The sequence below is a fragment of the Poecilia formosa genome, unplaced genomic scaffold (genome assembly GCF_000485575.1).
Source record: "Poecilia formosa unplaced genomic scaffold, Poecilia_formosa-5.1.2 Scaffold461, whole genome shotgun sequence".
Taxonomy (NCBI): Eukaryota; Metazoa; Chordata; class Actinopteri; order Cyprinodontiformes; family Poeciliidae; genus Poecilia; species Poecilia formosa.
This window is the reverse complement of record NW_006800400.1, coordinates 143,277-170,637: the sequence shown is the minus strand read 5'-3', so window position 1 is coordinate 170,637 and position 27,361 is coordinate 143,277. Positions and strand designations below refer to the sequence as shown.

The window sequence follows — 27,361 nt, the reverse complement described above, 5'->3', positions numbered from 1 at the left end:
GTGTGTGTGTGTTCTGCATTGACAGAGAGGATTCAGACTGACAGATGCTTAGATGGGAGTCGGACTGAAACACCCAGCAGGTGCAGACAGTGCCACAGAACTTCACGTGTGGACCCTTGCATCCACGCACGCGATCTGTCAGACTGCTTTATTTCTTTTGCTCCCACACCCACAGCTGACACTGCAGACAACACACCCCTCCCCGCTGAGCTGTAGGAGCAGAGGTCAAAGGTTATCCTGGACATCACATCTCCTGAGGTCCTCTCTCGCCGACTGGCGTTAAGAGGAGAAAGACTCTAAGGTACAACAACAAATGTCATTACAGGTTGGCTGAAACAGGCTTATTTCAGCTGAAATGTTTGCATTTTCAAAGCATAAGATGATTTTTACTTTATATACACTGATATAAAGTAGAGTAGTACTTTACTCTATTAAAGTATGCTCCCGGTGCTCCAGCATTTGACACGCATCTTATTTTTGGATGCACAGGTACTGGCTGCAGCCTGCGTAAATCTTTTAGCAAGCTTTTGAATTATTAACCAGCATTAAAAATAGAGGAAACAGAGCAACTCTGAGCTTTTATGATCAGGCAGATAGTCAGCAGGTCTCTGAACAGACCATATAAGGTGTGGCACAAAACAATGCATAAAAATACTTTGATAACTTTTTACAGCCTTCAAGACTCAAAGATAAAAAAAAAAAACTCAAATTCTTCAAGTATTATTTTGTTTCTTTTCAAGGCATTTATATGTTGTTTTTTTTTGTGAAACATTATTCCAGAACAGCTTTTTCCAAAAATAATGCAAATAGTGGCTCCGTTTCCGTTTTTGCTTTGTTGGCGTCTTCCTGCATCTTTACATCTTCATCTGATGTTTATTTTTCAGCTTTATCATTTAGTAACAGCAAAAGGTGTGAGAACAAAATTAAGTCTATTTTGAGAGCGAATCAGATGTTTCAGGCACATCCTGCCTCTTTCACTACATTCAATCAGATTTAAGTAATCCCAAAAAGCAAAAAAAAAAAAAAAACAAAAAAAAATGAGGATTTTAAAACGTTAAAACCTGGGTTTTATTTAGCTCTTCCTAATTACCTGTATTATGAAATAAAACAGATGAATACATTCTTTATTGATACGGTTAGGGTTGGCAGTCCTCACTCATTCTTCCTTTTCTTTGAAAGAAAGCCGACACCAGACAGACGAAGTGTGAAGAAACCATCCCTTTATTTGTGTGAAGCAGTCCAAACCAAAGTCGGAGTTGAAAGAGTTAAAAACAGTCAGTGCTCAAAACAGACCAAGCCCGAGGTTTCCTCCACCCGGCTGTGGGGTGAGATCTACGCCGAGCCCGAGGCGCGAGAGGCTCCACAGACATGACATACGGTATAAAAATACACGACTCCAAACTACATTTTACTGCTTTTTAACCAAAACACTACAGCAGCACCAGCACTTTCAATGTAGAGATAGAAGGGGAACTACGGGGTGAAGGAGTGAATATCTGTGAGTAAAGAGGAGGAGGAATGTTTGCCAAACTCCGACTGATGGGGGGTAAAAATCTGCAGCGGACCACATTACCGACAAAAGTCTTCCGTTTGCTCTTTAGAGAGTGAGAGAGACCCGGACCGGCCACACCGTCTTTCTTTCTTTCTGTGAGGGTTTTATTGGTTGTTTCCATGGTGATCACAGGTTAAATGGTGTCAGTTACCATGTCGCTCCTCGGGACGTCCTTACTTGGCGTTGGCAGAGCTGCTGAGCGCCTTGCGCACCGCCTGGGCGATGGCGTCGCGGTCGATGCCGAAGAGCCGCAGCAGCTCGTGGGGTTTGCCGCTGCGGGGCACCTGGGAGACGGCCAGGCGGTGAACGGTGAATCCGGGTTCGTTCACCACCGCCGAGCACACGGCCTCACCGAGTCCACCTGAATGCAGAGCAGAGCCAGTTCAAAGTGACGGATAGCCTAAAATCGCTTTCTCTGTGCTCCAGTCGGCCAACAAATCTTTCTGAATTCAACTCAACTTCTTTGTTGGAGGGATGTGATGCAGAGTGGCAGGCGTGACACCGGCCTCCTGTGATGTTTTCACTCTTGTTCTCACACTTTTAAGGTTAATGAAGCAAAAATAAATAAAACTGGTTTGACTTCTTGTATTTATTGTCCTTGTTCACTTGGGGGAAAAAAAAAAAAAAGTTAATGGACTTCAAAAGAGGGAACATCTTCAGCCTGACAGGCAACGTTATTTCCAGCTGCATCCATATCAGCCTGGTTACAGTGGCTTGAACTTTTTCACATTTTGTGATTACAACCACAGATTTTCATGTATTTTGCTGTGATATCATGTGACAGACCAACACAGTGCAGTGGAATAACTGTGATGTAAAAGGAACATGCGTAATTTTCACTATTCTTCAAAGATAAAAATCTGAATAGTGTGGTGTGCCTATGGATTCACCTCACTCATTCTATTATGACACAAAATAAAGAAAAAAGTTGTGAAAACTCCTAAAGCTGGGTTAAGTAAAAAACAAAAAACAAAACAAACAACATAAACGCAAATAACATCTTAAGGAGCACAGCTCTGTTCGTTTTATGGGAGAATAACAAAACCTTAAAATCTTAGTATTGAGTCAGGGGGTGCTAAACTCAAAGCTGTGACATACTTTTTAGGTCTTTGTTTAAAATAAAAAATAAAAAATTTAAATTGTGTATCATTCCCCCCCCCACTTCTCTATTATGTGGTATTTTGTGTTGGTCAATCACATAAAATGCTAAAAAACACCTGCAAAGTTTGTGGTAGAAAAGTCGGTTTGTGTGTAGCTTTGCAAAACACTACATGCATGCTTCTGCTTGCCATTCATTAGCAGCAAAACAGATACGACAAATAACCTAAAACGTATACAATGAAGACAACAAAATGAGACTGGAAGGGAAGCAGTTTCTCAAAGCTTGTATCTGTCGGGCTGCAGCCGTTATCTAGGGCGGCAGGAGCCCAAAGGCCAGAGTTGAAATTAAGACGCAGTGACAGCCCAGTTTTCTCAGCTCGTCCTACCACTCCGCAAGAATAAGCCATGTACAACAACTACCCCCTTCATTCTCTTCTCTATTTTCAGTTTGTTCTCTGCAAAACCACAAAGGTTATAGCAAATAACACAAAGACCCAGAGATATTCCTCACCTGACCTGAACTGAACATGATGGAGGCAAAAACACAAAGTCACTACATCATTGCAGAGGCGTTCACTCTTTTTGTACTTTACTCAAAATGTGCAAAACAACTAAGTGAACATTGTTTAATATTCAGAACACAACTGTAAGAACACAGTAATATGACTAGATAGTGAACTTCATCAATTAAATTAGCTCATTTTAAAAAACGGGGGTATGACAGTGGCCAATCAAGATAAGTTAAACATTTAACATTACACAGCATTACATGCTATTTAGCTAGGATGCTTCATTTGAGTGGTTTACCTTCGTAGTAGTGGTCTTCCACTGTGATGATGCGTCCTCTGGTGGCTCTGGCACTGTCGATGATGGTCTTGGAGTCCAGGGGTTTGATGGTGAACGGGTCGATCACACGGATGTTGATTCTCTCTAATGAAAAGGAGAAGAAGAAAAACTTCAACATACAGAAGGTCATCTTATCATTTCCCGCTGCCTTTGGTTGACCTCTGTCTGTGTTTTTCGTTCTGTGGCTCCAGACCTTTCTTCAGCGTTTCTGCTGCAGTCAGAGCCTCCTGGAGGGTCACTCCTGCTCCAACCACGGTCACGTGGTCGTCATTGGTTTTATACACGACCTGAAGTCGAACAGAAAACATATCGCTGTGGTACGGATAACAAAGGTCACAGGTCACCTGGTTCGGTTGCTCCCAACGATCACAAAGTGCAAAGGAATCTGGAAAGTAGCAAAGGTAAGACCACAGTTCTCTTCCTGACACCTCGTCTGAAAATATTTTCAGCCCAAATGTTGTGAAATCAGAACCTTACAAAAGGTTTGACGTCATCTGGACTGTATGTAAACTATTGAAGTTAAAGAAAGGATACTAAATAGTTTAAATGTATCCTTCTCTGATAATGTTGGCATTTAGCAAATAAAAATGATTTCAGTGTACTAGGAGGGACTGTAATCTGATTTTGTCAGGTTATGTGAAAATAAAAGGTGGTCTTTTTACACCAGGTGTGCAAATATGCAGTTTTTCACTGCATGTAAAAAATCAAATTGAAAACGAAATGAAAACGAAACGGAAATGAGGAAGCGCTGCTCCAGACCTTAGCCTGACCAACATGGAAGTCCTCGTTGCAGTTGTAAATGACGTTGTTTTCTGGGCGACTTGTTCGTATGAAGCACAAACCCTGTAACAACCAGAAATCATCGTCCTGTGGCAATGTCGCCGTTTTTATGTTGTCGCTCACTAAAGGTGAGATCCGAGTACCTTTGTGATGGCTGCGAGCTCCACAGCCTTCTCCGTGGAAACCCCGTCGCTCGGGTAGAAGATGGTCGAAGTGGGAATGGCTCTGAACATGGCCAGGTCCTCCAGGCCCATCTGAGACGGCCCGTCTTCCCCTAATGCAACAACAAGCCACTTCTCAAAACAAGGTGCGGCACGTTATGAAACGAAAGAAAATCAAATCAGCATGAGAGGAACTGACCGACGGAAACGCCGCAGTGGGAGCCGCAGAGGTTGATGTTGCTCTCGGAGATGGCGGCCATGCGGAGCTGGTCGTAGGCTCGGGCGAAGAATGTGGCAAAGGTGCTGGCGAACACCACGTTACGGTCGCGGACAGCGCAGCCGATTGCCACGCTCACCTGCACGAGAGAGGAGGGAGAGGCAGCAGTAAAGGTAACGAGGTGGGGAGACACAAAGAATGTTACGACGTGTTGTGGATTCTATAGAGCAACACAAAGACTCCAGGGAAAGGGATTTGCGTTTTTGTCAGACAGTTTGTAATTTATTCTCGTCTGACCAGATCACCTTAGTCCACCCTTCTACGTAGGCCAGATTTGTAGAGTGTATCAATAATGGCTGTTTTGCTGCATGGACTTTTCAACCAGAGCTTTGAACCACTGTTTTAATTCCTCCTGATTGCATCAACGAAAATATATTAAAAATCATGTTTCATTTAATTTCCTTTTTGTAATTACGCACTACTTTGTGTGCATAAAATATTGCATAAATGTGCACTACTTTCGTATAATATTAAGTTACATAGACAGTTGTCATGTTTGGTTTATAAAACTGTGCAAAAGGTTTAAACCAGCACACAATATATACCAATTTTCTAAATTACAGGAATAGTTGTAGTTAGTTTTTTCAAAAGGAATTGACTGAACTGAAGTACAAAAACTACACCGTCTTTCAATTTAACTAATTCATTTTTGTAATGTAGATAATAACACTCTTTTATTCTCGTCATCTTTGATTTTCAATAAAGTTGGACTAAATTGACCTGTTCCCCAAATCGAAGATCATTTCTTTCTTTGAAAAGAGATTTCAAGAGCAGGAGATTCATATCGGAGCATTGTTTCTGTCAGGTTTTGGAAAAAAAAAAAACAGACTGAAGACAAAATCTGTGTTTCCAGTTCTGCTGGATTGTCTTTAGTTCTTTCAATTTTAACTAAAAAAAAAGATCCATGCTGACATCACTGAAGACATTAGTTCAGTGGGAACAGTTCCCAATGGGGTAGAAAGTTCTAGTAAACCACAATGTTACCGTTTTGGCTCCGTTCACTCTGAAACCTGGAAGTGCCTCATACTTCTCACCATGTTCTGCTCTGCAATGTAGCACTCCACGTAGCGGTTGGGGTGCTCGTTTTTGAAGAGCTCAGAGAAGGTGGAGTTTTTCGTGTCTCCATCGAGGACGACCACTCGTTCGTTGTAGCGGCCCAGCTTGGCCAGAGCCATGCCGTATGCCTTCCTCGTAGCAATCTGGTAAAAAAATAAAAATAAAATAAAAACACACACACAAATCAGTGGGAAGGAACTGCCACACAGTCGTCATGGCAGATCTCACCTTGTCTCCAGGTTTGTAGTTGGGTGCGCTTGGCATGCGGATGTTGCGCAGGCTGACGGACGATGTGTCGTCATTGGGCGGCGCAGGATAGAGGCGCTTGTTGCAGCTGACGATGCGGCTCTGCAGCTCCCTGATCACGCTCTCCGACATGTCTTTGGGCAGAGGCTTTCCATGCCAGCCCATCTTATCCTCAGCCGCTGATAGACACATAAGCACCGATTTATTACAAAGGACTGACCTGAGGGGTTGGCCTGCAGGCTTCCAGAGATCAGATATGTACATGGTGTGGTCTTCAGGATGCCTTCATGCATACTCTGCAACCAAAACTCCCTCATCATCTTTACATTTAGCCAAGTTCAGACAGGATTAAGCCTGTCCAGATGTCCAAATGATAATTTTCCACTCCACAAAGTTACGACAATCCGTTTCAAATTTGAGGGGTTAAAGTAAGAGGTCAGAAGACGTTTAGCTTTCTTAGTAAAGACTTAAAGCTTCTCAATGCAAACTATGCCGTTAAAACAACTATGCTGCTTTCTCGCTCACACACATGTGGTCACGCACTTTTGGCCTTATTATCACAACATGCGCACAATGGGCGCCTGTTGGGAGTGTATCTTACACATTCTGGAGGATTACTGAGCTGCAGCAGCTAAAGCAGGACAGAGCTGCTTGGATTATTGGAGGCTAAAGGCAATGATGACACGTCGAACCCCATCAGGGTCAGTTTCCACCTCTTTAGTCGGGTAAGTTTTATCCCTTAATCATTCTTCAGGACCACATTGTAATTCTCCTCCTCACTGGTATAAATCTTGGCGCTACCTGGGATGCCTTTGCCCTTGATGGTCTTGGCTATGATGGCGAGGGGCTGGTGACGGGGCTGACTCAGCACCTTACACAGCTCCTCCACACTGTGACCGTCCACAATGATGGCATGCCAGCTGCACAGAGAGAAAATAAACTTTCTGTTTATATTAGAGAAAGGAAGCATTGCTCATGCAGATATTCTTCAGAATATGAGTTTTTAATGGGGTTACTGACATGAACGCCACACTATGTGGCTACATGACAGCCCAAGTAATCCAGACATTCAAAACAAACCTCCAAAACAAATAAGTTCATAATTTAAGTCAAGCTTCCTAAAGGGGAACAATGAGGACTCGTGCAAATTTTCTTGGACTATTTCTTAAAGCCAGAGTATATTAATCTGAAATCATGTGTTTGCTCTCATGGCTATGCATTATTTTGCAACTTTATTTTTATTGCATACACAGTGTGTGAATGTTGGCTACTTATTGAAGTACCAAGCATCAACTCTCTATATCTGCATCATATTCTGTGGAACTAGTTGTTTACGGCAGCATGAGCATAATAGCAGAACATCAGGCATTGGCCAAAAAGATGGAAATAATGACTTTTTTCCCCCAGTAACCGTATAGAAGTTTCAATATCTGGGGTTCGGGTTTGCTATGAATCCATGGCAGAAAGAAAATAACAGTTTATAATTGTTAGTTTGTTTATCACAGGTCATCAACATTGCATCAAGTCACCAATTTTACTGCATATTGCTTATTTTTCTTCTGTCGTGACGTCCCTGGATGCTTCACGCTCCGCTCACCCAAAGGCCTCGCAGCGTCGCTGGTACTTCTCCACATGGTGCTGCAGTGGAGCCGGGTCGCTCTGGCCCAGGCGGTTAATGTCCATTATGGCCACCAGGTTGTCCAGCTGATAGTAGGAGGCGAAGGCCATGGCCTCCCACACCGCACCCTCCGACACCTCTCCGTCACCCAGCAGGCAGAACACCCGATAGCTGCACACAGGGAGAGACGTATTACCATCACTTCTGTCACATCTCCACATAATCCTGTTCCTGACCCTAAAAACATGAAACACGTCCATCCGTGTTTCACCTGCTCTTCCACCACTGTCTGATCCTCCTCAGTAGTTGTTTCTGTGGCGTAACATCTTCTGACAGACTTCCAGTCAGACGGATACGTTGCTGTTTAAAAGTCTGGCTGAGACATGCAGCTTTAAAGCATGCAATCCAACCACGAGCTCCAAGAAAAACAACGTGTGGCTCAGAGGGGAGGACGAGTGGAAAGAGATGAGAGGAAGAGAGAGAGAGAGAGAGAAACCGATAGCAGGAGAAAACCTGCCAACGTCTGAAACAAGATCTAAAATAAACGCAGGTTTGACTGTCAGTGAATATTTTTATGTATTAAAGCAGATTTATTTTCTGGACACCTCCAACGATTCAAACTAAGAAAGAAAAAATCAATTTCTCACAGGTTCTGTGAGGTGAGAATAACGGATTTAGACAAGGTGAAAGCAGTTACTGTAAACAACCCAAACTGAGCCAGTGGCAATGAGTTGTGTTGCATCGCATGTCGTCTAAACAAAACCGCAGAGGAGATGAAGAGTGGCGCCTCCAGTGAAAGCATTCTGTGATGCTTTATTATCCAAGTATATTAATTCCTGCATCCGGTTCACATTATGTCACAAACACACACACAAAAAGCACAGCATGCATTTCTTAATTTTTAAATAGTTAAAAATCTGAAAAGTGTGGCATGTAAGGCCATTTTAAAATAAAGGAAAAAAAAAATGAATTCCTGGATGTGCAAAGTGTTTTGACACAAGTCCCGAAAGCAGAACTTGCACCACAAGTTTGTTCTACAAAATATGTAGTCAGTGGGGCTGAAGATAAAAATATAGCAAGAAATGCTGATGATTTATGTTGTTTTTACTCTTTAAAAATTGGACTGTGTTACATAAAATCCCAATTAAGCACACTGAAGTTTGAACTAAAGTACTGCGACAAAAACGTGGAAAAGTTCACACGATGTAAAAAACAACTTACCGTCTGTTGCGTTATCTGGCAGGTTTGCAAAGAACGGCGTGCAGCTTATTGATACATCTCCTGCTCATAAGTTTTCATTTTAAATTTCGAAATAAATTCCATTGTTACCGTCATTCATGCTGGGTTAAGTTTCGTCCACACAGTGCTGGCTCTTCCGCCCATGCACATCAAGCACAGTTCATAAGGCAACAAAATAAAAATCAGGCTGCAAAAACGCACCGTAATCATAATAACCATAAAAATGACAAGTTTGAAGTAGAAATTGTATAGAGCATGTTAATAAAAACCATCAATAAAGAAGCACCATATTTGAGAATTAAAAGAATGTCTTGTGTCTACATAGCATTTGTTTCTGGGCACTCAAAAGGCTAACGCCGCCCCTACGTCCACATCATCACATACTGTATGAGATATAAACACAAAAACGCACTTATAATAAGAACCCTCATTTATATCTGAGCACAGCTGAAGGATTTTATTGTAGAGTTTTGTTTTCTTTTTTAAGAGGACATGTGGCACATTGGTGAGGCAGAGTGACGAAGGAGCTACTGTGTGTGTGTGTGTGTGTGTGTTTTTTGGCATCTCTGATTATTAGAGCAGAAACAATCGAGCGCACACAGAATGCGGAATGCAACATGCAGGACATTCGGCTTTCCTTTAACGACCGTTTTGCTCTCCGTTGTGCTCAGGAGACCAACAGTCTCCCTCAGTTCTGTTCAGAGTGAAATTATTCAGTCTGGTTTAAATCCTTGAAAGTGTGAATTTCATGGTTTTTTGGTTAGATTTTTTTTTTTGTCCATTTAGAGGCCGTAAAGCGACGTGGATTTCTCTATTGTTGGAGAGAAATCCACGATTCTTTCCAGATCGCAGCAGAACAAAGGAGACACACGTGGAGCGACCCAAACCAGTTACCAATCTGCTGAGTAAGTGTTTACATGAAACTGCTCTGTGGGCATCTTACATGGAGTCAAAGAGCAACATAAATTTAAACTCTAAGCAAATCAATTAATGTGAATTATAATTGCAGCTTTGTACATCAACAGCTTATTAACAATCAATATGTCTCGTCACTTGAACGCCCCTTTTTGATACATTTTTCTCCCGTTTAAGACCTAAAGGTGAACCAACAGGAAGTTTTGCTCTGGTCTAAATGTCGCCACAGACTCAGGTCTGTCAGGGAGCGTTTGATGCAAATCTTCCCGGCTGAAATGTTACATCTGCACAGCTCCCTGCAGAGGGTTTGTGATGTCATGCATAATTTCATGCGAGCAGATTCAAGTGCAGGGCATCGTTTTTGTTATGTTTTCTTAAAATGTTGAGCATTGTGGGATTCACATTTAAATCAAATCATTCAGTGATTTTAAAATTTCATTAAAAGTAAATAAAAGATTTGCAACCACAGATTGTTGGATATATTTATATATTTCAAGCACGCCACAACCTGCCTGCACAGAAGGAAATATTGTGTATTGTAAAAGTAAATTTTGTGTCTGATCAAAACATAGAACAATATCCAGCAGTTTTTAATTCAAATAGCAACACATCATCAGCATATCAGCATATTTTCCTGCATCTCATGTAACAATTGAGCCCTTTTGATCTTGGATGTTGCATTTATCTATTAGGTTTATGAGATTTATACTTTTAGCATATCTTCAATTTTTACAAATCCAGTTGCTAAACTCCTGTTTTAATGTTGCCAAGTCTGTGGGTGAGCTTGTTCTGTGTGTGTATGTTGCCTTGGATGCTACCTGGCCTTGTCAAAGTATTTTCCAGTGTAGGCCATTCCACAGGCGGCTCCCAGGCCCTGACCCAGAGATCCAGTGGCCACATCCACGAACTGCTGCTTCTGTTGGGAAGAACGGCGACACAAAGCAGTTAGACTGTACCGCAGTCTGAGCTCAGTCAGACAGAGGATGGATTGTTTTGTCCTTTCCAAGGTGAACAAGAACATGCGACAGAGGACCAATCTGTGCTGTAGACGAGTTCTGGTGTTGTAGTGTCTGGACTCGATGTAAACAGTGTTGACAATGTCTGCAGCAGAGAACAAACTTTGTTTGCCAAACAGAAAGAGATTTGTTACTGCCTGCAGTATCATCAGTGGAAATACACTACAGAGAAAAATTATTTACTCCGTTACAGATTTATTTTCTTTATCTTCACTTGCCACACTTAAATGCTTTCATCATAAAAGAAGTGAAAATAAAAGTCCAAGTAATTACGAAAAGCAGTTTTCAGATAATTTGAGGTGAAAGTAAGTGATATGTTGCGTTAATTGGATGGATTTTTTTTTCTTCCTGCTGTATTCGGTGTCACCTCACCGGCACAGGGTGACCCTCCAGGATGGAGTCGACTTTACGGAGGTTCAGAAGCTCGTTCTCCTTCAGGTAGCCGACCTCTGCCCAGACAGCATACAGCACAGGAGCTGCATGTCCCTGGAGAGGCAAAGGAAAGATGTTAGAGACACTCGTTAAACAGCTGCTTGGTAATCATTAATAATTATGTGGACATGGTACAGATGTTTAAAACATGGCTCAGACTGTTTGTCGCTTCTCTGGTTTAGGGAAACGTGCATCCACAAGAAGTGAACAGTGCTGTGTGGCACATGAAGAAATAAGATGGATACAAATCTGTTGATAGTAAAATCTGAAACGGAGTTATGAAAAGGGTTAACATAAAGAGATGCAAACATACTGTGATGAGCCGTTTCCTTCAGTTTCTACACAGGAGACCAAAGCCTTCATGCAGATGGGCGTTCTGGTTTTACCTTGGAGAGGATGAAGCGATCATTGTTGGGGTTGCGGGGGTCTTCAGGTCGATACTTCATGGAATGAAAGAAGAGCACAGACATGATCTCTGCCACGCTGCAGCATGATGTGGGATGGCTGCAAAAACAAGAGAAAATTCAGACATGTGGCTTTTATCTAAAGATAAATGCAATTCTGTTTAAATCCGCAAAACATGTTCTGTGCAAATGCAGACTTGGAGATGAGAATGAGGTCAGGGCCGAGCAGGAAGATAACCAAGAAGGTCATTCCAGACTGCCTGCTATGCCTGGATGCAATGACATACCACTGGTTTCTGGAACAAATACACCCAAGTCCAGAACTCACATCCGCAAGTGAAAATGTGTTGAGATTTCAGTTTGTCGTGCATGCAGATAATATGTGATATAGTCATATATTTGTATATTATACATCCACAGAAACTGAACAGTTTCTCTATGTTATACAAATATATGATGTCAAGATATGGTAGAGCTGGAATAATTCAACAAAAAAAACTAGGCTTAACCTTTTGTTTGCAAAACATCCCAGTTATACCGAACTTAGCTCTCCAAACAGGCATTTTTCCTGTTTTTTATACGTTTAAAAAGTAAACAAAAATAAAAATAGCTGAAGATCACTAAAAATAAAAAAATAAGTGACTTGCGGTAATTTTGCAAATTGGATTTTCAGATTTTCAATAAATTTTCAGCTAAACCAATTAACTTTTCTCAAAGCTCTACCTCCTCTCCCTCCATCCCCCTCCACAAACACGCACGGAAGCAAATACACAAATAGTCCTCCGAAAGGCTTGACCATTCCTCCAAATCCATCCCATATTATAAATTACCTACGAGAATGCATTGAAGGGGCTCTAAATACAAGACTTCAATTGGTTGAAGAGAAAACAAAATCTCACTAAAGTAGCATGTTTTAGTTCTCAAAATCCATAGGAAATAATTCTCATTTTTGCCAAATTACGCACAACCACTAAAAGAGTCAGAAATAGCAGCAATATCACTTAGAAATTACATCCCGACATCAAAATACGATGCCTTTCGCAGTGACTTTCTATTAAGTGACAACAATTTAAAGCACAGCTCCAATCAGCAGGTTGGTATTTAATCTCCCCGCCGTCTCATCTCACCCGCTGCCCGCTGCAGTTGTCGCCTTGATTGAGTTGATTCGGAGCCGGGTGGCGATGTTCCTGAGCGCCTGCACCGTCTGCTGGTCCGGCTTGTGGTAGTCCTCCATCTGTCCGATGCAGTAAAAGAGAGGCGGGGGAGAGGAAAAAAAGCAGAGGCAGAGCGGCAACACACAAGCGGGACAAAACTCGAGGAAAGAGTTAAAAAGCTGCAGGTCAGATGTTCAGTTCAGGAGAATAAAAAATGGAAGATGATGGGTGCGCATAGGACAATGGCAGGGGTTAAGAGGAGGCTGCAATGTGCGGCGTGAGAGAGTCACAGAGGGAGTACGGAGGAGGGAGGGGGTGTGTTTGTAAGCAAAGCCTATGAATATGGCTCATATGGGTCTGTAGGTTATCCAAACGTGGCACAATTCATATGGGTGTAAGGAATGAAATCATAAATCCGCCAGTGCGTTTCCCGGATCTTTAAATGTAGGTCGTTCAATAGTTACAGAGATTCAAACTACACTTTAGTCTATATTGTGATTCTCACTTATGAACAAACTGACGAAAGATGAAAAGCGCCATCATCCATCCAGATGTTTACCGAAAGCTGATAGTGACACCTGGTGGACAATACGGAGAAGTGCAACGTTTATTAAAGCAATGAAGACGACGAGCATGACTTAATCATGTTTCAATCAAAACGTAAAAAAAAAAGTTCAGTTTTGTAATGTCTTAAAGGAGACAAAAAGCAGCACATGTACGCACACACATTGGTGGGTTCAGATCTTTATTATCACAAAATATGTATAATGTCCACTTATGCACAATGACAAACCTAAAAAAATACTTAATTTGCAATGACTTACCCAAGAAACACAAATCTGGCCAGAATGATAAATAATGATCTTAAAATCTTAAATATGACACTTGGTTCATATATTTGTTCCTTAGTTAGAAATCTTAAAACAGATGGACTGGAAAAAAAAAAGCACTCATTTAATCAAGATTTCCACTTAGTACCGAAAAAAAATCGTCCGACATCTGGTTTGTTCCAGGCTGCACATATTTAACTTTGTATCTTTGAGCTTAATTAAAAAAAGAAAAACGGCACTGAAGAACAGAGCTGATGCTGATAGCAAACACATTCAAGTCATGATGTCACAAAGGCTTTACGCCACAATTATTGGTAAAGATGAGCAAAAAAAGTATTAAAAACAGTTTGCTGTAGCAACATACCGAGGAACACAATGGAGTGGGAATTGGTTGTTTTTTTTCTCTTTAAATTAGTAATTTATTACGCCAATTTTTTTGCAGTTTATTCAAATGTGAACTTTTAATTTCTTTTACCTGCAGTTTCCTCATCCAGCTTCCAATTTTTTTTCCAGTGTTTTAGACACAGGTGGGTTTAGGAGAACAGAGAATGTCTTGTAGTCAGTTGCAACTCTGTTTAAAGGCATTTTCTCTTAGTTCCCATTTTGAACAGTGACTAAGAAAATTTGGGTCTTGAAATAGGAAGGTATTCATTACTATGAATATTTCCTACTCTGATCAATTAAAAAAAAAAGCAAAATCATACGTTTAAAAAAAAGCTTCAGTTGTACAGAATTGTAATTATTAGGGATGTCAATAAGTGTGGCACTTGTAATTTTGTTAAAAAAAATAAAAATAAATAAAAAAAAGTAAACGTTTCTTAATTTTTCAGTGAGTTAAGCCAATACAGTAAAAGATTATTTTATTTTAGAGATTTTTGTGCACATCTCTATGCAGCAGGTAATAGAATTTATTCAAGGATGTTTCTGATTTTTCAAAATATAAAGAAAAACAAAATAAAGGAAAATATAAAAAAGGCAGACTTTCATACTGCTTACAAAAATACATTGCTTCACTGTTTGTTTCGGTAAATAAATCAGAGCCTGCAAACTAACATCCAGAGTTTTAGAGGGAAAAAGATCCAGGATGTCTGTTATGTTGTGACAACTGATGCAGAGAAAGTTTTTCTGGAATAAAACATCTGCAAAATAAACTTTTTTTGTGACTTAGACACACTGGATGCACTATTCCTGTCAGGATTCACCGCTAGATTTACTGGAGGAGTCTCTTACGGCAAAGAATTTAATTCTCTACTTGAAATCAAACTGTAAACAAAAAATGAGAGTAGTTTATGTCATCCAATCCAATCCAAACTTTAACGACTCGCCTCCCGGGTAGAAATGAGAATGAAGTTGTTAAAGAAAATTCAGCTCCAACTTCTCCTTATGCGTTTTGATTGTAGGAGGATGAATGTAAACAGGAATCCAAACACCAACATGACTTTTGTTTCTCCCTTTTTTGCACAAGATATTTAAATTCATATAAATCTAGTTCTGTAGTACCTTCCTTAAGCATCTCACAATGCTGGTCTGAATCTTTTGTGTACTGCACAAGTCTTCCCCCCCCACCGAGAAGGTCAAAGGTCAAGCACTGAGAGCTTAGCTGGTGGAGGAGAGGCAACAGCAAACAAAGATGAAAACAAAAGGAACAACTGGAGGAAAGAAAGGATGCAAAGATGGGGCTTTGTGTGATTAGGAGTTATAAACACATTCTACCACTGAACCTGAATTTAAAAAAACAGCTGAAAGAATAATTCATAATTTATGTTTTTTTTTTGCTTCAACGTGGTAGAAAAGGAAAGGTATTTATTCTAAAAGAAAAAAAAAAGTTAATTTTTTGGTAAATAAACGTCCACTGTATTCTTCCCTTTCCTGTAATTGGATTTCTTGAAGAAGTGGCCATTAGTTTAACCAGATTCACCATATTTGGAAAGTACGGCTGCAGGACGTAGAGAAGAAATATTCTCCCCTTCGTGTTGCCTTGGTTACTGATCCAGGGTAACAGGAGATTCCAGGGATAGATTGCGCGGCTTTCCTGTAACAATCCTTGGCACACGAACCAGTGCCAAAAAAAGACAATGTGGTGTGCCGTGCGTCACAAACCTGCCTGCTCATCCTGTGTTTTCTCCCAAAATCATGTGTCCTCTTCCATGGCCAGAAAGAGGCCTCAACACTGAAATCCTGTCCGCTTAAAGCCGGACTACAGCTTCATGCTGCTGAAGTCCTTGGATACGCTCTGCAGGTAAGCGTCATGAATGGCACTGAGGAAGTCCGAGTCATTCTGGAGGAGGAAGCAAAACAAAAGTAGAATGATTAAAATGTGGCACCCCTTTTAAAAAGCCTTATAATGAAAGTTTATGCAGTAGCATAAAGTTACACTAATTTTTCTATGAATCCTCCTTTTTATTTGAGCTCAATTATTACTTGCAACATCAAAATTCTACATTAAAAAATTATTATTAAAACTGTGCACAACTTTTCTTTTGCCAATAACAAGCAATTAATCTTTTACTTCAAATTTCCACAAGTTTGGACCATCGAGTCCAGTGGGCTTCTCTTAGGTGGCAATGGAAGAAGGGAAAGCTGAGCTGATCCGGTCATGTGTTTTGGATCAGTGTCCATGGAAACGGTAACAATTCATTTTCAGTTTTCTGGCTGTTTCCAAAAAATTCTCATTTAAGTTTTACAACATGTTTACTTTAAAGAGTTCACAGTGCCGCATACTGTACGGTCCCCAGTGCCTTTTGAGAAACATAGAAAGCAAAAAAAAAAAAGTTTCATCTGATCATCCCGGTTTATTAAACTCCAAATGTTTATTTTTGTGATGGTAACTCTTTACTGCAGGTCACTGGCAGCAAGGCTTTGGAGACTATTCTTTTTTTTATTCTTACCTTCTCTTCAGTGCTGCTCTCTGTGTGTAATGGAGGGATAAATATGGCGGTTATTGGCTGGAAGAAGACCTTTGTGTCAAATTTATAATTCAGAGCAATAGGAAGCGGTGGATTATCGAATAAAAGCCCCAAGAAACTCTGATCAACCTTGAAAAGCATAAATTAATGAAAATGTTTCAAACCCAATTGTTTCAAATGGATTTATGAGAATACCAATAATGAGCAATTTGTTTAAAAATAACCTGTTCTTCACAGCTGAATAGATGTATAAAGTAATTTTTTTTTGTATTTTCAGAATGAGGACATGCTACTATTATTGGCTACTGAAGGTGCCAATAAGCAGACAGTTATCATAAGCTTGTCTGGAAACTGGTCTTATTTTGATTGCTTGACCCATCCCAGATGACCAGTACCTTAATGAGGTGCATCAAAGTCTCCTGCAGCTGGGTTTTACTGCAGGGGGCCTGCAGAGTCTCTGCAGCTCTTCCAGAAGCAGAGGATGGATCCAGAGGGGCGGACGGGATGACCGGTACTGTTGTGGTTTTACTTGTAGTCTGCTGGAAAGCGCTTGGGGAGAGCAGCACTGAAGCATCTGAGCCTGGAACAGCGAGACCAGGGCTCATAGGAATAGCCTGAGAGGAAAAAACAAAGGTTTAAAAAACCAATACTGACAGAGCATCAGTTACCAGAGACAAACAACAAACAGCTGAACTCACAGACATTGGCGCAATCAGTTTGGGAGGCTGAGAGAAAACGTCCTTCTTGGGCTCTTGGAAGCTGTGAGGGGGGACCAGCGTGCTCGGCAGGAAGCTGGGAGCCAGGATGGGTTTGTGGATGCCGGAATTCATGGACGAAGCTGCTGGCTTGAGAGAGCCAACAATGTCCTGTCCCAGAAAGGCAGCTGAAGGTGCTGCGGGTGCGGTGAGGTTATTGTGATGCTCCGATCCAGCTGGAGCCATCAGCAGAGGGGAGACGGAGCAGTGAGGCTGGGGGTCTGGCATGGGGACCATGTGTTTGAAGACAGGACTGGGATTGAGTGCATAGGGAGCGGGGATGTGAGCAGGTCCGTGTGGCTGCTGGCGAGAGCCGGGGTCGTGGGTTGAGAACTGCTGGGTGAGGAGAGGAGCCTGGTGAGCTGCAGCGGGATACGGCTGATTCTGGACGTAGACGTTAGGGAGGTCGCCGGAGGAAGAGGATGAGGCGGCGTTCTGCACAGAATGTTCTTTAGGGAGCGGAGAACCAAAGAGCTCCTCGACAGTGATCTGCTTCACCATGGTGTGAGAGCTCTGGGTGGTAGACAGTGCAGTATGATTAGCTTAAATCAGTGACCGGTGCAAGACAAACAAAACTCGCATACATACGATACAATCGCAGATTTTCAGATTTTATCTCACAGATAAAGACAAAGGAGAAACTGTGAAGTGAAAGGAACATTATGAAGGGCTTCAAAATATGTTTGCAAATACAATTCTGAAAAGTGTGGAGTGCTTGTATTCAGCAGCCTTTACAAAATAGAACATTCAGAAGTCATCAAATCAGCATCTAATTTAACCTCGGTGTAAATCCAACATTGACTTCTGAAGAACCACTGCTCAAACAACTTCATATTTGTTTTAATTTGAATTACATTAACTTAAGATTGAAAAATATGTAGAATAAAAAACCCCCAGATCTTTATGCACCATTTGGATGATGCCATTTTTGTCCTTTGTCACTTCTGCTATTTTCATTTAAATAAATCTTTTCAGGAATTAGAACGGCTCCATTTTGATTTCAGTTATTAAAATTACTTCTCAAGAAGGTCGGCTTTAGTCTGCAACATAACCAGCTCTGGTAGATAACTTTGGTGTTTCCAAACGCAAATGTTTGAAAAATAAATAAACAAACCTTTTCAGCTGGATGTGTACTGTGTGCAGGTTCTGGAGCCTTGTTGTTGCTTGTTTTCACATTCAACTCTGCAGACACATCCGTTTCTCCACTCTGGGCCTTCAAAGCACACAACACATGTAGAGTTAAACTTAAGTTTAGTTTATCAAAAGCCAACATGGGGAACACACATAAAGTAAAGAAAGGTTTGAGAAGGATGGGAAAGGTGTCAAAATTTAAACCTGGAAAAATAACCAGCTGAAAAGCTACATCTATATATATTTGGCATCAGATGTAAAATGTTGAAAATGGAATAAAAAAATATAACGTGTAGAAAAATATATATTTTTTCCAACATTTTCCATTTTCTTTGTGATGCTTTTCCAGACATGGGACATATTTCAATTCAATCAAATAGTTTTCAAACCTCTAGAAACTATTTAGAGCAGCATTGGTTCTTAACCTTTTTTGAGGTACCGAACCCACCAGTTTCATATGTGCATTCACTGAACCCTTCTGTAAGTTGGGTCACCCCAAGATCATTAATTCTTCTTAAAGGTAGAGTCTCTGAGAACAGTTCTTCAAAATATAGTCAGTGTTTTCAGCAAAGTTGAGCTGACTGTCCAGGAACGACCCAAGGTATTTAGAATTTGCCACAGTTTCAACAGGTTGACCATCGAGAGAAACTGGAACCACTTTAAGGTTTTGTTTAGATCATTTAATTAGCTCTACATTCTTAAGAGAATGAAAAATTAATAAATAATAATGACTTCGCGGTATTCTGATTTAGTAATCTAATTATATTAGTTGTATTACTACCCCCACGGCACTGGGGGGTGGTAATACACGGCACTGGACACCTGCCTATAAAAGGCAGTAACAATCAGTGCTCCTTCAGTCAGTGCTCCTCCGCAGCTCTGATTGGCTAAGCAATGTAACGTGATCCTCTATAGCAAGTGATGGCAAAGCGGGGCGTCATCACGACTTTACACAGGTGTGTCTTTACCTCCGCGGCAGAGGCTCCGCCGAACCCCTGAGACCGACTCACTGAACCCCTGGGGTTCGATCGAACCCAGGTTAAGAACCACTGGTTTAGACTATAACTATTTAGATGTTGTTGCAACCTACTGGCAGCATTTGGACATTACATTCATTTTGACAGAATAAGAATTTCTTTTTTTCAGAAAAAAAAAAAAAAACAAAAAAAAACATGTTAAAACCTCCTTAGTAGAGTGTCCAGTGGCTGCTATGCCTAAAATAATCAAATTTTTCATATCACAGAGAATATCAAGTAACATGAAAACGTATTTTTAAGAGTCTGTGTTGGTGTTTATAAAGACATTCACTGTTATTTGATAGGTTTTACAGTAAGAATGTTATCCTGTAAAGATGAACAGAAACAATGAGGCAACGTGCAGTGCTCCCTCACCCTCTGGTATTCCTCCTTGGCTTTGCTGAGCAGCTCCAGGATGTCGATGGGTCGGGATTCTACGACTCCATTGGTTCTCCCTGGATCGACCCTCTCTGGGGTTTTTCTCAGGGCGTGGTCCGCTTCTTGTTTCACAATCCTGGAGAACGGATTGAGGCAGCGCATGTACATTTCAAATCAGAATGACTGATGATGTATTATCGTTATTGACACTAGCCTGTCAATTTGCTGCTGATGAATGTGAATTTTCCTGCTGAAGGACAAATAAAGGAAGATTCCACTCTTTTCTACAAGTAATTATGTTGAAAATGTCAAACTTGAATAGTTTCATCAGACACACTGCAATTCAATTACATTTTAATTTCCAGTTACAAACAAGAACTAAAACCCAAAACTCAGTTTCTAAGAAACTTAGACGACTACATCAGATCAATAATAAAAAGGGACACGCAGTAATGTCATCCTGCTCAAAAGTACACCCATCTGCTCTAGTTTATAGACTCAATAATTGGTTGGGGTTTGCATGAATTACTGCCTCAGCTCTATGGAATGGCTACATGCTGGCCTTCATCTTCGTTTGCTTTGCTGGGTTTGTTATGTCTTACTGAAAAAAACTGCTAGATTCCCTCTGACATTCAGGTCAGGGAGTTTACTGGCAGGTTAAGCACTAAGATGCTACGGGTATTGTAGCTGGAATTGGTACTTTTTGTGAGTGTCGGCAAGTGCCAAGAGCTCCAGTTAAATGAAATCAACATTTCTATAAAGCTTGTCTGCTGAAGGAAGCATGAAGGGTGATAAAATGCCCTAGTAGACAGATATGCTTACTTTGGACTGAAGACGTCTCTCTTTCTGTAAACTCCAAATTTCACTCTCATCTTACAAAAAGGAACTTTTTACCAGAAGAAGAGCCTTTTTTATCCTTAGTAATAAACTTCTATTGTCTCCGATTCAGGAAAGCCAAAACACACAGAGTGATAGTTTTAGTCCATATCTTTAATAAAACCTGCACTGACCCAACCTGCTGTTCAAAGCTTGAGAATCTCTTCTTGATTGAGTTTTACTTGCTTTAAGTGTCTTCTTGTCACTGCAGCTCCTGCACCTTTTTCTAACACACTTTTTCCTTTCATTAACAGTCTTTGACAGAGCACTGTGAACAACCAGCGTCTTTAACAGTGACTTTTTGCGGTTTACCCTCCCTGTGGAGGTTGTTGATGTTTCCTGGACGTCTGTCAAGTACGCAGTCTTCCTTGTGATTGTTTAGGCCATGAAATAACATTAGAGTGTAACTTTTTTTAATCCTTTTCTGGAAACCTGAATTTGGGGTTTTCATTAGCTGTCAGCCATAATTGACAGAAATAAATGCTTCAAATGTTTTACTCTGTATGCAATATGGTTAACCCTTTTACAGATGAATTTCCAAACTATTTCAAAGATTCTAATTTACAGAAAAGTATAATTTTTAAGCTTTTTTGTCACCTGGAGGAGTTAATACTGCTTGAATAAATCCAACCAAAGAGGTAAATGTCTCATATTAATTATAATTGCACACAAATGAACATTCTTACTTACTTGACCATCAGTTGGGCGATGCGGTGACAGTCCCGTTTGTCGTAGAACCAAATGCTATAGATACCCACTGTCAGAAAACACAAACACTTCATTTTAGAAAATGTTTACTATGACTGAATATCAGGAGAAGCATTACACCGGACAAAGCTCTGCACTTTAAAATACCAGACAAACGAAAGAAAACATCCGTGGAGCCATAAATCTAGACTTAAATATTTAAAGATTAGATGAAAATTCAGATTTGTTTAAGGGAATAAGTTTCCACACTCCAAAATAATCATCAAAAAAGGAAGAAACTTCACCTGCATTTAAAGGAAACTGAAGGTTTTCCTGCTTTCACCAAAGTAATAATAATTAGTTAACAGAACAATTTTGTTATTTGTGTGACAAAATGCTGGTGTACTCAGAGACCCTCCTGAGGCTGTGCCAGCCTAGCAACCCAAGTGTTTGCCTCCCTGTGCTCCCTCCTGCTAGCAGAGGGAATATGAAAAGATGTAAACAAGTGTTTTAAAGTCCATGTTTCTCTCCAACAGCATATTTCAATTCTGAACACACACCGCAGCCTGCAGCACTTAGTTCAATGGCACTCAAAAGGGACTGGATTTAGACTCAAATAATCCTTATCAAAATCTCTGTGAAGAATCCACCTTCTGTCTTCTCGACACTCTGCTCTTTTATACCGATTCTTCTTCTGCAAACTTTTGACTTTGTACAATTCATCTTAATGTCACAACCCAGGAATCTGTTCCAACAGCTACACATTTACAGAAGCAGATGAACAGCAGACCAGAGAGTGAGAGACCTGCATCTGGAGCCAAGGCGAACTGATGGATCAAAACCAAAGAGGAATTACAAAAACAATCCTCACTCTCTAGTAAGGCGATAAGAGGAGCTGCTGATTTGGAAACCCGGCGAGTTCCCGCATCATGTCGTCCATTCCAGCGAGGCTGATGGGAAAACCGAGTCCAAAGGGGGAGCAGTCTACTTTAACCCTCACCTTGGCTATGCTGTTTTTTCTCATAAGCAAACAAATGGGAAAGCAATCCAACTCTTTGTTCGTTGCTTTGATGAAACTTCTCTTCAGACTTCTAATAGATTACCTTGGAGGCAGCGCAGTCAGCTACTTTCTGAAGATCTGAGGGACTTTCTTACTTTCCATTTCCCTGATTTGACACCAACTTACAGTAGGATAAGATGACTGGTGCCCCAGTCAAAGTTTGGGGGTGAGGGCTTGGTTCTTTCCCAAATGCAGGGAGACAGCAGCAGCCAAACTAAGCTGGAGTTGCTGCACGGCGAGACACGGCCATGAATAACAAGGTCTTCCTCCTCAATGCTTCAAGGAGACTCAAAGATGACTTCATGCAGAATGGGCGAGAGATGTTCCACCGGACGGTGGGAAGATGTTTGTCTAGCCTTTTCAGAGGTAAACCATTAACACCAGTGTGACTGCGACTGTGTGTGCTTTAACTCTGACGGACACAAAAGACTCTTAATGCATGATAACAATGAGGAAAAAATTCATTTTTCATTGTATTTAAGAGGAAATTTAAAATAAATATCCAATAGTTTTCATTAACAGAAGACAACAAATATTTGTCCTGCTGCTAACGTTATCACAGTTATAATCAGATTTATAGCATTTGTTTATTGTCTTTTTTTAATGAGACGGCTAATTAATTATTTGAGCTAAAGGCTTTCAAAAGTCTGCAGTCAGACATGAGTGCTTCTTTAGTGTCCACACATCAGGAGTGTCTGTTTTTATAACAGGAAATATTTCAAAACCAGTGAATTTTTTTCTTGCGATTAGCAGAACTGTGTAATCACCTTTATTCAGCTACTTTGGTCACTCCAAAACCTGTTATCTCAGTAAAAGAAGTTTAAATCAAGAAACAAGAAGCGCATCTGATGACTGAAAAACTAAAACTGACTAGAACCTTTGAGATCTGTTCGAGCTGAGAAATCTCTTGGTATACATTTTCTTTCTCAAAACACTCACAGTTGCCATTCCTGTAGAGCAGGAAGGGATCCTGCAGCTGGAACTCCAGATCTTTGTTTATGGGCTCCACGAGGTTCTCTGTACTCAGTCGATTCATGATGGTGAAGCCATGGTGAGGTGAGGCAGACCTTCAAAAAGGACAGATGCTATAAAAATCACTTATGTTGAATATTTTCCAGTTCCAGTGTTAAGTATCATTTACAAATTAGCTTATTGGTCTTTGAGAATTCAAACTTGCATTACTATGCTATCATAGTTATCAATATATGGTCTCAAAACAACAATATTCCCTGTTTACAGGGATAATTTATCGTCCAGCAGATTTATAAAGACAGCTGTAGTCAAGTCTTTCGGAGTGTTGTCAGCTTTAAAACAACACTGCATTTGTTTGGTACGCATGTGTGCAAAACAGAAAAAGCCATACCAAAAAGCTCTTGGTTTGAATTTGTGCACTGTTGAACTCCTAATATTTTCTCAATAAATGTACAAGTTTTTTTTATTTCATGCTCAACCCAACCAAATATAGACATCTAAAGTCATGACAAAACTTACAATGCGTTTCAATTCAAAGGTTTTATGCATCATGTCACTATAAACTTGTTTACCAGGTTCTGAAAAAATCATTTGGCTTTCACATATATTCTCATCTAGCTGAAATGAAATGAAAACAAAACTTTATGCAAATATTTAAGTACAACCGTACTGTTTCCACACACACACACACACACACACACACACACACACACACACACACACACACGATGTATGTGGAAACCAATTATTTGTCAATCTTTCCAAGAGATTTTCCAACAAATTTATTCCAAAGCCAAAGAACATGAAAAACAAAAAAGCATCAAATGGGACACCGTAGATCTCATCTTTGTTCTACAAGTTAGAACATCATGGAATATGTTGCGTCCCTGTACACTTGAAACAGGAAAATACCTTTTTTTTTATCATGTATATTTTAACAGACTATATGTTGAAGGAGTAGGCGACTCCATCACATGTCCCTGTTGTTTACAAGGGCAGCGGCCTGCACACGTGCGCTAAATACGTCAAATGACAGCTTAAGGCGACGTAACAAACACCAGTAAACAACCTTCGTGATTCTGTATTTAAACACCTTGTGTTCTTACCTCGAATAGACAAATAGTGTTCCTTCGATTTCAGTCTTCTCCTAAAATAGAAAACATGCAGTCTCAGTCAGGAACAATAAAAGCAAACTCAAAGCGGGTGAATAAAAAAAAAAAAGAGCGGCTACAGTTAGCTGCTGCTAGCGAGACTCGGTTAGCTTAATAACGCCGATAATGTACGTATTTCCCTTGGAGTACAAGAAAAAGAACCTGGGTCGAACCCGACGGCTACCAGCGCTGCTTGGATAAATTTTAACATGATTTATTAAAATGTCTTTAAGCATTTTTATTTTAGAGAGAATAGCTAATATGCTACATAAACATGTAGCTAGCTTTGCCCATTCTTCCCAAACTTACCCATTCGTTCACTTTGGAGTTAAAGTTGTAGAGAGCTACCTGACCGGTAACATCCAGCAGCTTATTTATATACGGGTCTTGTCTCTGTAGAGCAGCTAAGCTCATCATATGTCCCGCAGTTAAAGTCTCCATCTTCGGACGGATTTTCTCCAAACACTTGCAGCTTCCGCCGTACCCGGAAATAGTGGCGTCCAAAAATCTCCCCGGAGAATCCTTTATTTAATGACAAAAGAGCAGTAGAACTTTTAACTTCAGAAATTGTTTTCCATAGCGCGTAAATAACACGAAAAGGTAAATTAATAAGTAATTTGATTGCGTATGTAGATTATTATTTTTAGTTAATCTTGTAAAATAAATAAATAAATAAATAAACACTGTGAATTTTGACATCATGCTTGCTTGCTAAGGGCATTCAGTATTCCAGGACAATGATGGGGGTAATGTTGCTGCACTTTTGTAAAACAATAATGTAAATAAATCAGTGTAGTCAGGAAGGCAGAATTATTTATTGAAGCATATCTTACATTGATAGCTCCTGCAAGTATCATAGTGTAGTGTTTTCCAACCCTGATCCTCAAGGCACACTGACCTGCATGTTTTAGATGTTCCCCTGCTTCAACACACCCCATTCAGATGATTGCAATTCAGCAAAACCCTGTTAATCAGTCAACAATTGAAATCATGTGTGCTGAAGCAGGGGGACATCTAAAACATGCAGGTCAGTGTGCCCTGAGGTCCAGGGTTGGGAAACACTGTCATAGCGTATTTGTTAATACAAGTGTATTTTAAAACAACAAAACAAGTTCAGTCTTATCAGTGGATTTTGTTTGCATGTTGCAAATCCCTACTAAAATGAATTTCTAAACAGAGGGATGATCTGTTCATGATAATTAAACAAACAAGCTCCACCTTGTGGGTGTAAAAAGTTCCAGCATTCCTGAGTAGTTTCTTTCAACTATAGATTAAAAGTAGAAACCTCAAAACAAGAGGTGCATATTTGCATAGTTATAACCAAACATATTGGACAATAACATATGCAATTACTGTTGTTCTATTTTTTAAAATTTCCTCTAATGTTTTTATATTTACCGGTATATGTAACATATGTACACTGAGCATATCTGAAGTCAACTTACCTGTTTAAGCCCACAAACCTGGCCATTAAACCTGATTCTTATTCAGCACATTGCAACATATAGAGAACCCCCAAAGAATTTAATCTCACAGAGTCATCACTGCTAACTTTTGTTGATTGAAATTGTACCATTGATGTTCCAAATATGCTGTTACTGTTAAATGATTATGTAGTCCACATAAAATATATTAAATTCAATTACTTTAACACTAAAATGCAAATGCAGGATTTTGAAAGATAAATAAATAAAAATACCAAGTTTTTCTGTTATTACACCAAAGATCTTTAAGAAGTGCTACATCTTTTTCAACAATAAAACATAAAAATAATCAAACCAGTGTTAGTGCTGTTTAAAAAATAAGCCAAATTTCATGCCTCCTAGTGGAAGTGCAATTCCAACAACAGTGACAGTGCAGGACTTTGAGGGATAAAATAAGTGTAATGTCATTAAATTGCGACTGCCAGACCCACTTGCTTGGCCCTGGTTCTCTAGTCTGGGGAACATTGGAGCAGGGATTATAATCGCAGGATTACCCCTCTGTGGTGAAACTGTTTTATCCTCAATGCAGGCACAGGTAATCCAATCACTGCTAACCTTCCACCAGAGCCTCTCTGAACAATTCATTCCCCTCTGCATCGCCGTCGAGAGAGCACAGAAAACGGCGCAATGAGGCCCGGGAGGAGAGCGAGGTGACAGAATGCCGTTCATTATAAGGGGGAGACCCCTGAGGGGTAAGTCTAATACCTGGAACATAGTGCGTATTTACAAAGGAGAGACAAAAATACTAGATGACGTAATTCAGCCACCGACACCAGATATTGGTTTTCCAGTGCCATCAATGCCTCCCCTCACCCCCACCCCTTCACCAAAACTCTACTCTTACACGTAGGAGTAAACTTTGTCTTTTTCTTCAGGTTATAAACAGTAAAACAATTAGTATTGGATGTTTTTTTTTTTAATGTAGATGCGTCTCTCAGGCTTGCACCCTTGCGCGTTTTCTGCGCACACACTGTTCTGGTCGCTCCAACTTTCCACAGGTCTCCCCTCTCGCCCAGCCTCGCAGTGAGAATAATTGACAGCAGCGGATTGACTGGCCGCCGCTGCTGCTGCCAGCCAGTCAGTCCTCTCGGATGCGCGGCTGAGTGTGTGCAGCCAGGCAGGCACCCGGATGTGTGGCGAAAATGTTCGGCGCTCCTCTCAGGGTCTGCGCTCCGAAAATCTTCTTTTATAGTTCAGATTAGCGCCTCCGCTTCGGGTTCGCTTCGTCGTCTTCAGGGGGGTTCCTTCCAACGATGAGTTGGATTTGAAACGGATTTTTTCGATGTGGATTCGAGGATGCAAGAGGCGGATGAACAGT

The 27,361-nt window shown here is 40.5% G+C and overlaps 3 protein-coding genes across 31 annotated transcripts in view; 1 reads left to right on the top strand and 2 right to left on the bottom strand.

Moving 5' to 3' along the window:
- Nucleotides 1-1,201: 1,201 nt before the first annotated feature.
- Nucleotides 1,202-13,239, bottom strand: LOC103156031 (transketolase). The gene is made up of 14 exons (XM_007577931.2): nt 12,771-13,239; nt 11,626-11,743; nt 11,180-11,293; nt 10,610-10,707; nt 7,617-7,808; nt 6,821-6,939; nt 6,002-6,198; nt 5,752-5,916; nt 4,640-4,796; nt 4,423-4,553; nt 4,259-4,342; nt 3,693-3,786; nt 3,461-3,583; nt 1,202-1,913 (listed from the first exon to the last, which is right to left on the bottom strand). The coding sequence occupies exons 1-14, from the start codon at nt 12,875-12,877 to the stop codon at nt 1,726-1,728; spliced, it is 1,887 nt and encodes a 628-aa protein (XP_007577993.1). The 5' UTR covers nt 12,878-13,239; the 3' UTR covers nt 1,202-1,725.
- Nucleotides 13,240-13,525: 286 nt separating this feature from the next.
- dcp1a (decapping mRNA 1A) lies at nt 13,526-25,090 on the bottom strand. Its single transcript, XM_016664019.1, has 9 exons — nt 24,869-25,090; nt 24,515-24,555; nt 23,376-23,503; nt 21,380-21,446; nt 19,811-19,949; nt 18,403-18,501; nt 17,232-17,801; nt 16,929-17,147; nt 13,526-15,905 (listed from the first exon to the last, which is right to left on the bottom strand). Exons 1-9 carry the CDS (start codon nt 24,998-25,000, stop codon nt 15,825-15,827), a joined length of 1,476 nt encoding a protein of 491 aa, XP_016519505.1. The 5' UTR covers nt 25,001-25,090; the 3' UTR covers nt 13,526-15,824.
- The window catches only part of cacna1db (calcium channel, voltage-dependent, L type, alpha 1D subunit, b), a 73,812-nt gene continuing 67,947 nt past the window's right edge, over nt 21,497-27,361 (top strand). For 15 of the 29 annotated variants that reach the window (XM_016664000.1, XM_016664011.1, XM_016664013.1 and 12 more), the window contains exon 1: nt 21,499-22,802. In XM_016664000.1, the coding sequence (XP_016519486.1) occupies nt 22,685-22,802 (118 nt within the window). In that variant the 5' untranslated portion in view covers nt 21,499-22,684. Of the gene's footprint in view, nt 22,803-25,656; nt 26,736-27,361 lie in introns of those variants that run through there. The other 14 variants (XM_016663995.1, XM_016663990.1, XM_016663993.1 and 11 more) reach the window with 5 other exon arrangements.

Coding starts and splice junctions, on each gene's coding strand:
- LOC103156031 (XM_007577931.2), bottom strand. CDS start 12,877: ATGGAGGACTACCACAAGCCGGACCAGCAGACGGTGCAGGCGCTCAGG. Junction 11,744..12,770: donor ACAACTGCAGCGGGCAGCGG/GTGAGATGAGAC, acceptor TTGTTTTTGCAG/CCATCCCACATCATGCTGCA. Junction 6,199..6,820: donor CAAGGGCAAAGGCATCCCAG/GTAGCGCCAAGA, acceptor TGTGTCTATCAG/CGGCTGAGGATAAGATGGGC.
- dcp1a (XM_016664019.1), bottom strand. CDS start 25,000: ATGGAGACTTTAACTGCGGGACATATGATGAGCTTAGCTGCTCTACAG. Junction 21,447..23,375: donor GCTCTACAGGAATGGCAACT/GTGAGTGTTTTG, acceptor GTTTTCTGACAG/TGGGTATCTATAGCATTTGG. Junction 17,148..17,231: donor AACTGATTGCGCCAATGTCT/GTGAGTTCAGCT, acceptor TTTTCCTCTCAG/GCTATTCCTATGAGCCCTGG.